General features: G+C 41.8%; 1 protein-coding gene across 3 annotated transcripts in view; it reads right to left on the bottom strand.

The window, feature by feature from the left end:
* Window positions 1–712: 712 nt before the first annotated feature.
* Window positions 713–9,452, bottom strand: part of LOC148339150 (protein phosphatase 3 catalytic subunit alpha) — a 52,050-nt gene continuing 43,310 nt past the window's right edge. For 2 of the 3 annotated variants that reach the window (XM_088292352.1, XM_088292355.1), the window contains exons 12-14: window positions 9,086–9,183; window positions 6,086–6,115; window positions 713–2,374 (exon numbers count right to left, since the gene is read on the bottom strand). In XM_088292352.1, coding sequence (XP_088148478.1) covers window positions 2,172–2,374; window positions 6,086–6,115; window positions 9,086–9,183 — 331 coding nt within the window. In that variant the 3' untranslated portion in view covers window positions 713–2,171. The remainder of the gene's footprint in view (window positions 2,375–6,085; window positions 6,116–9,085; window positions 9,184–9,452) is intronic. The other variant, XM_088292354.1, reaches the window with a different exon arrangement.

The raw sequence follows: 9,452 nt of genomic DNA, 5'->3' as shown, positions 1-9,452 counted from the left end.
TCTAGGAAATTAAGATCAACAGAATGTCGCTTTTTATTCAGACTTGTTCCTGCTTGATTATGAGAGTGATAGACATTGATCACAATGAGAATTGTATTTCATGAAGCTCTAAATGTTGTCAACCTGGCCACCCCGTTGCAAATTTCTACTCCCTTGCACACGCAATCCCGTACACGTACTTAAACATGCACACTACAGATGTAGTGGACTTGCACACGCACGCGTGCGCGCGCACATTGTCGTTGACGATGCCTCTTCCTCGCTCAGCCTCCATCCATGTTTGCGTTGCCTCGTCACTCCCCAGGCCTCCTTTCCCCTCCCCCATCCTCACCCAATGTTACTTTCCTCTTCCCTCCCTTTCACGTCCTGCTCTCATTCGTCAAACTCCTTCCTCGAACACGGACTCACATGTGATGACTTCTTCGAAGTCCTCCTGGTCGCTCTCAGTGCGGTGGGCGTCAATTGACTTTCAAGGAGGACAAAAGTCCACTTTTCAGGGGCTTCCGTCTGCCCTGTGCAGTGCAGGCGAACGCGAGTTGTCAATAAGAGCAAATGGCTTTGTTGTGAGAGCGCCCCCCTGTGGAGACGATTCAAACTTCTCCTCAATGGAAAGCTCCTTGCGCCTCCATCGCATAGTTCGTTCATGCATCATGTCAAAAACGAGCGAAGAGATCGGAGTCAATGCAAAACAAGCAAAACAGGATTGTTCAAGTTGAAATTCATGCACATTTTTATTGAACAGTTATATAAAATACTAATTTTTCATAGTTGCAAGTGCATGCCTCATCTGCCAACAGTTTCGAAGTTAAATTACAAAAAGCAAGGCTTCATGTTGTGTAGTGAATTACTTGGGCACTTAAGCAGTTTCTTAAAAAAGATCAACATAGTTTTGTTTAAAGTACTGAGCAGTATCAAACCTGTAACTGATATACAAAGCAGAGTTCCAAATAATAATAATAATAATCATTAGGAGAGAAGGACCAAATAATTTCTGTGGCACAGTTACAAAACTGAAGTGAAAAGCAAAATGTTTTCCGTTTTTTTTTTTGGTTTGGTTTTTAAAAATTTGAAACCTGTTATATGACACCGACGGCTAATCATGCATTTTTGAGCTCCACATTGTAACCACACACCTCACAAGAATTGTCAAACATGCTTAATTGGACTGTGTGCACGTACAAGCGCCGCTTAAAAACAGGAATTGTCGTCATCTTAAAAAAGAAGGCATAGCGCAACGTGGTGTTCGTTGAAAATATGCAGGTAAATGTTTCCAGTATATGTTCACTAAAGAGCAAGATCGTTCAAATATTTAGATTTCCCATCATCATCTTCAGTTCTTTCACTTTTTATAAAACATGCATAGGCAGACACTTTATTCTTTTTTTTTCTTTTTACACAATATAGGTTTTCTATTCGTATTTTGTTCGTAATACTTAAAAAGAGAAAATGAACACTCATTTCCAGCAAGCCTTAATAAATCTAACCTTCCCTTCCAAAAAAAGACAAACAAATTAACATATTAGCAAATGATAGTTAAATGTAAATTCCAGTTATGAAACTCAAGAAAATAATAATTCATTGTCGACTTGTTTAGCCATAATACAGAAGAGAAAAAAAATCAGGTCAAAGCACACACCAAAAGAACCTGAGGTAAGCGTAATATGTACATAACCATAAAACATTCCATTATTTGGCATTTCCACAACATTCTTTTTAAGACTGCCTAATTCATTTCAGAGCTATTTTATAAGAGGAGCAAAAAAAAAAAACCCAACAAACAAAAAAAAAATCAATAAATAGTTCTTACTTAGTTTGTACACCCTTACATCTTTAAAAACGGCATCTCATGTTCTGTCCTTTTTAGTGCTGTGTTTTTGTAAACGTACAATAGTTAGTAAGAAGGTAAATGAGCAAGGGTCTTCCGAGAAGAAACGAAAAGAACGAAAGAAAGCGTCTCTCTGTCACATACTGCGTGCGGAGTGGCGTGCCATCGAGCGCACGGGCGCGTCCCGCCGCTCTTAGCAATAACTTAGCAGATTTGACTCATAATTCCAAGGCATATCCAAAGACTAGCAAGTGAAATGACACCCCCCTCCCCCGCCCCGGTGTGACCCATACATGCCTGACCCCCCCACTGCTTTCCCCTCGCGAGCGCTTCCTGTCCACGCCCTCTACTGGATGCCCCCGCCGCCGCTGGTGCTTCCTTTGCTGTCCGTGCCGTTGGTCTCGGAGGACAGCGCCTTGTTGAGGGAATTGAGGCTGGCGTCGGAGGGCAGCGCGTCCCGCCGCGGCGGCATCCTCTCGTTGATGCGGTCCAGACCTTTGGCCTCCTCGAAGCTGGTGATCTTGTGCTGGGGCGAGAAGCCCTTGATGGCTGTGGAGGAGGGGAGAAAAAAGAAAAAAAAAACAAAGCACCATCGGCTGTGACTTTTGAAGAGAGAAAGTTGAAGAGCATCACAAAATTGCCTCAGAGTCGTGACATCATCACGTTGCTTCGCAATTGACCTTTTCATAACGTTTGTTAACAAGAGACGCCAGGAATCTTCCTGGTGGCAAAAAGTGAAGATTGACTACCGATTGTGCACACCTTGGCCACCTGGGGGCAGTATAATACAGACAATTGGCGATATGTGAAGACGGGCACAACTCCCAAATATGCTTCAGTAATAAAGGGTTTCTGCAGTTATCAATATATGGAATATACATAATGTCATTTTTTTAGACAACTTACACACACACACACTTGCATATATAAATACATATACACAAATAAATATATATATATAAATATATATAAATATATATATATATACATATACATAGAAATATATGTATATATATATAAATATATATATATATCAGAATCAGAAATCCCTTTATTGTCATTGTACTCAAGTGTGCAACGAGATTAGAGAGCTCCCCTCTCCAGTGCAATACAACAATAATTCAGATAAATATATAAATTAGATAAATAAGAGAATATATAAATTAGATAAATAAGAGAATATATATATATATATATATATATATATAAAATATCTTCCGCATTTGTTTTATGGCTGTGCATGTTTTTGGTGTTTGCCGCGTTTGACCTCGTCAGGCACCGCTAGCTAGAATGTTGTGAAATCCTGTTTACATGCCAGTGTGGCATAACCGTCGCAGGTGTTCTGTCATACAGGGAGAGGAGACTAAACTGGAATCGACCAGTACGCCCACTCAAAGTTGTTTGAACAGAAAAAAAAAATATCGGATTCAAATTGTGAAGGAGGACAGACAATTTTGAAAAAATAAAGAATTTGAAATCCCTCTCTGAGCGCCACGTCGGGCTCGTCTGGTGTCAGGGTGAACGGGCCGCTTTTTGGGAGCATTTTGAGGCGACTCGCGGAGGATTTTCACACCGCTGCTCATCCCCCACCCCAAAAAAAAAGGCGCCCGAGCACCCAGAAGAGTCCAGACGCAGCCCGACACGTCACAAGCTGGAGAAAGAACGACAAAAGGGAAGGAGAGGGGAATCATCGGAGACGAAGACGTGGTGGCGCCCACTGAGACATTCACGTCCACAAACTGGAACCACGTTGAGACTTGAGCTGACGGACAAAAGACACGACAGAGGAACTCGGGGTGCTAACCACTTGGCTGGTCTGCTCGGAGCATGCAGCAATTTGGGGCGTCCATAAAACAAAATGAAAAAAATAATAATCATAATATTTTGTGACGCATCATGAAAGCTGGACGTCCTCTAAGTGTTTTACGAAAAGCCGGTTGAGCATGAGTTGACGTCTGCACGCCTCTAGTACAACTAGTGAATGTTACCTAGTCCAATTTGATGTCACTAGCAGTACTAGTAAGACGTACGTCGTGGTCAACCAGTGAAACGTTTTGCCGCACGAGTAACATGAATTTGTCATAAAAGTCAGCCAAAGTTGACCTGCGAGTGTATTGACGATGAATCGAAATCGAGCTTTGATGCGTCGACTAATCGGTTCAACCCTTCTTAATTGGACTGCGACACGGTAGTGGACCGACAAAACTGAAATAGTTGATGTCAGCGTGCTACAAGTACGACGCGCGAAGCGCTGGAGACTGACATGTAGAATTTCAAAATGTCAACCGATTAATCGGTCAGCTGATTGGATGATTTAATGCTGGCGAAATCGCGCTGGTGAGGACACTGATTTTTTTTTAAGTTACCGTACTTTCCGGACTATAAAGTGCACCGGTTTATAAGCCGCAGCAACTATTTTGTCGGGTAAAAAAAATAAAAACAGGCTATAAGCCGCAGTTTTCTATGTTGAAAAAAATGAGTTGTTTACTGCATGTACAGAACGATTTTGTACTGTGAATGCACATAAAGGTACAAAAACAGATTGTTAAAACAGTGCCTGTTGCCACGGCAACAACTTTGCGAATTAAAACAGAAAAAAAAAAATTGAGATATATTAGCGTATTTTCTGAACGATAGAGCGCCCCTAATGGTGAAAGAAATATCCACAGAAAGCCGCACCGTCTTATTAGCCGCGTAGTACAAAATCGAGGAAATAAGTAGTGGCTTATCGTCCGGAAAATACGGTGATGTAAATAATATTGAAATTTTTTACACATTAACACAATTCAACGAGACAAAGCTGACATTCAAAGAATTTGACAAGAATAAATGTCAGATTTTGGCCCATTTTCCCATGTCAAAAAGCACAAATTATTGTGAAACAGTCAAATCTTGCCTGTCATTTAGTTACTTTATTCCTTACGTATTTTAAAAATAATCGGTCAATTAATCTACAATGAGAATTTTATTCTGCCAAACATCGGATTCGGTTTAAAAAAAACAAAAAAAAAACTCCATATTGGCCGCGCTTACACTTCAGCCTCTGCGAGTCCTTACGGAGTGCGCAAGGCGACGACGTAATTTCAACGACGACATGTTACTCGAGAGGCAAAAGGACATGTGAAGAAGAAGACGGGAGAAATGCTCAAACGGCTTTGTTTGGCGAATGGTGTTGCTGCATGGCACAGGCCAGACGTCGGTTATTAGCACACGACACAGAGAAGAGGAAGCTGACGACGGCTCCGTCGAGCCAGCCAGCGTCAGCGCGCAAATAGCAGCTTGGCCGACCGCTATTTAGCACGCAGCTGACGTCGTTCAAGCAGGGAGGTCTTATGAAAAGTCGCCTGAGCGTTTGAGCCCAGTTCCCTCGGCTCGTGCGACCTTCGGGCCGGAGAATAAACGCTCAAACGGCTTTTCATGAACGGGGACCGGTTGGAAAGTTCGAAGCACTAACAAGGCACAACTGCTCGGGTGGTTTCAAAGGGGAAGTTGCATCGAGTGATGGACGCATCTTATCGGGATGCTTGCCGCTGCTTGTTTGGTTTGGCAGGGATGTCCAAACGTTGAGCCACATACAGAAATAAAAAATGAACGGAGGCCATTTGGCTTGGTGGTTAGGAAATATGCGGAAACTCATTTAATAGTTTGATGTAACATTTTAAAATGTAACATTCAACTTTCAGAAATATAATATAGTCATGAAATATTTGTTTTTTTGCCTTCAATTCAATCGATTTTGTGCCGCGCCTTCTGCTGTGAGCATTTTAGCCACCGGGGGCAGTATAACAAAGACGGATGGCGACGATCATGACTCCAGTCGTAAGTCGTAAATGTAGAATATATTCTTGATTTTTTAAACCGCAATGGCCGAAGGAGGGCAAAGTGTAGATTTAATTGCAGATACACTTGTGCCGCGATTTTAAGTCGGACCTTTCAAGAGAAGCTAGGTTGCGCAACACCCAGTGGTGTTTTTAAAAAAAATAAAATAAAAACTTTCTCCTCCTACCCTTGCTTCATTTTCCGATTGTGGCACTTGGACACCCCCGGGTTTTTGCGCCAATTCGTCAGATTTTTCCCAAAGCGGTTCCCCTTTGAAACCCGCGTGGCTTCCTACGTCCGCACGACTCTCGCACAGCGACCACGACGGCACGCGTGGTTCGAGCCCAGACACCCCACACACGCTACTCAAGCACCAGCGAGATGGATGGAAAATCCTGCACAGCCCCCCTGTGCAGGGCAACACAAGAGCTCGTTATTTACCTTCGTCAGCCTCAATAGCTTCAATAGTAGCTGAAGAGAAGAAGAGGGGGGTTGCAAAACCAATGAGAGAGGTGAGCAAAGAGGAGGTCATTTTGGTCAAGGAGCACAGCCAATGGCGACAACACGAATTATTTCCACATTTCGCGTCACGTTAGCAAAGAGAAGCACGAGAGAGAGAGAGAGACATTGACAGAGAAAGAGTGAGAGAGAGTGAGATCGAGGGAGGGGGGGAGCGGGAAGGGGGAGGGTGGTTATGAGGTGCCGTACAGACCAAAAATAACATTCAACTCTCAGGTCATCAAAAAAAAAAAAAACTCTCACACAAACCACGGGCATAAAAAACAAACTCATATAATTCCCTTAACTTGTCATTCCCTCAAAAAGAATTCACACATGGAAAATAAGTGCTCACCCCCCCACCTAAAAAAATAAAATGGTCACATGGACACAAAAAAAATCTCACACATAAGCAGCCACACTCACGAAAAACTCTCACATCACTCCAAACCTCTCACACTACAAAAAAAACGCACAAGCGTCAAAAAGCAAACACTCACCAAAAATCTTTTCATGTGACAAAATCCTCATACGCACAAAAAACTCATGTGAAAATTCTCGCTACACACATGCACCAAAAAACCTTCTTAGTCACACCAAAAACATAACACAATTAAAAAAAAAAACTCTCACACACATTTACACCCATCAGTCTTACATTCAACAAAAAAAGACTCTCACAATCAGCAAAAAAATCTCAATCACACACAGGCGCCCAAAAAGTCACATTCATCAAATAAACTCACCAAAAATGCACTCACTCGCACATGAAAAAGAATCTCTCACACTACATAAAGTCTCCACTTAAAAACACATCAAAAAACTAAAACACGTGTCACACACACCAAAAAGCTTCACTCACACACACACAAAAATCACCCAAAAAAAAAAAACACTCACAAAGAAAACTCTTACACACACAAAACATGTCTCCCTTCCTGAAAATCTCATCACACAAAGCCAAAAAAAAACCCCAAAAAAACACATTGTTCATTTAGTCTCATACAAATTCACACCCAAAAAAAAATCTAAAAATCTCAAACATGGCAAAAAAAGTGCACTTAAAATTGTTTGATGAGTGTGAGAGATTTAACAAAATTTTTTTTTTTTACTTTTGTCCCATACGGCACCCGATGGTGTGATGCACCTCAGCTTTGGGAGGACTTGTTGGGTCAAAGGGGAAGGTGACACGTTGCCAAGTGTCCTCTCACCAAGCACAGATGAACATGAGAGCATGTGAAGCAGCAGAGCGCCGCATCTTTTGATGAGGCCGCATCAAAAATGCGAGGACCGCCGCCACGCGTCTGCCGTCACTTACCGTTCGTCGCTCTCGCCGCTAAACGGGCGAGTCGGCTTTGCCGCCACACTTAGCACAGAAATGGCCACCATTTACAGACTCACGTACGAGAATGACGATGACGATGACGATGACGACAACGACGTCAATCGTGTCGAGCGGCACGCCGGCGTCCGCTCGTGTGATCGTAACCGATGTGAATCCGGAAACCTGGCTCTGCCTCAAGTAGGGTTTCTCTCGAGCGGGAGTTTTTCGGATTGGCTCCTTCGATAGCAAGGCTTCTCAAATTTGAGCATAAATACTATATGAAGTTTGCCTACTCCATATTTTTTCTTTTTGAAAAAAAAAACAAAAAAATGTTTAATTGCGTAATATTTTCATTTTGTTATGTATCTTATCAGATTTCAACGATGAGTTAACGGTTCGAATCTCATTTTTTTTTGTTTTTTTTTTTAAATATAATTTTTGGGTTGAATCACCGCAAAGCGCCTAATCTGCTATGAGCATAAATGCAGAGTGGCAACATTTCACATCAATTTGTATTTGCTGAAAACTCACTCCTGTTATTTTCAGTCCTCTTACCCGAGTGAGATGTTTCACGACACTAAAATATTGAGAAAAAGAAAAAAAAAAAATTTCCAATAATCATTTGGAGTAGTTGAATGTATAATATCAGATTTATAATTGAAAGCCCAAATGTTGTAGTTTTTTGAGAACCGATTTTATGAATTATTAAAGGCATGATATTTGTCGGGGAATGTACTTCCAGAATAAAAAGGTGTAATAATGCAAAAATAAAGATGATTTTTAAAAGATTTTCTTCCTAAATCTGCAATGATGTTACATTATCATTTTTTCAAAATCATAAGAGAACATATCTAAGAAAAATATGCAATTTCACTTAAAGTTCTCCCCAAAAACATCTTTAAGCTTTCAAATATTTTCAATTTGAAATTCTCATAATATATTTTTGGTCCAAAAAAAAAATTTCCTGAAAATGGGATTTTTTTTCTTTTTTATTTGATGTCTTTTCTTTCTTTTTTTTATGCCAACATATTTACTTTTTCAGCCATATTGATCCTGTGAGAGCAGAGCCAAGCGGGCCGAATTCCTGCTTTGGATTTGTGGATAAAAAGGCAGTCACCTCCCCTTTCATTCACAACTGCTTGTCCATTGCCAACCATCCACTCACATCATTTGTTTATTGCTGAGATCCAAACTAAAAGTTGGCCGACTTTTTTTTTTTGTCAAATAAGAACATGATTTTTTCTCGTGGCGAATTGGTGGAGCTGTTTGGAATTCAACACGAGAGGGTGAGCGGGACATCTAAATTGGTCTCACCAAATGAGGAGGGTAAGGAGGTGGGGCGGGAGAGGGAGAGGGAGGGGGGGAGTAAGCGGAATACTTGCACAACCAAATATACCTGCAGTTTCTAGGGAGACAGAAAAACAAGAAAGAAGAGATAGATGATATTTGAAAGCCAACCAGTAGAAGAGACAAGGAGAAAGTGACACGTTTTGCTCCTTTGGACATGTTAGCAAATGACATGGCCGACTGTTTGCGGCGGGTGTCGCCCGCCGGGTGGCGGGCGTGGGACCTGTTTGCGAGCGAGGATGCCGTCGGGTGGCGCGCACGGGCGGCCTTACCGTTCTGCAGCTTCTCTTTGCCGCCGGACAGCACGCCGCTGGGGAGCATGCCCGTCGGGGTGAGGCCCTTCAGCGTCAACACGCTCTCACTCTCCTCTCTGGTGTATAAAACACAAACGGGGGGAAAGACGCTTATTACTATAAAAATATAATACAAGCTTCTACAAACCCCCCCAAAAAAATACTTGGATAGGCTGCCGGATTAGTGCCCGCCGATGTCTCTGTGTTATTAATATAATGTTCATAGCACAAATTATGGCTAAGGATAGAAATGTAAAAGTCGATTTCAAGGAATCATTTGTTAGTCTGCCTGTCGAATCGAGTTGAGAAAAAAAACCGATAAAAATAAAGAAAAATAACCAGGACT

Source organism: Idiotropiscis lumnitzeri, chromosome 4, assembly GCF_059441095.1.
Source record: "Idiotropiscis lumnitzeri isolate Australia: NSW breed Sydney's pygmy pipehorse chromosome 4, RoL_Ilum_1.0, whole genome shotgun sequence".
NCBI lineage: Eukaryota > Metazoa > Chordata > Actinopteri > Syngnathiformes > Syngnathidae > Idiotropiscis > Idiotropiscis lumnitzeri.
The sequence above is the reverse complement of the archived record's forward strand: the minus strand, read 5'-3'. Positions and strand labels throughout refer to the sequence as shown.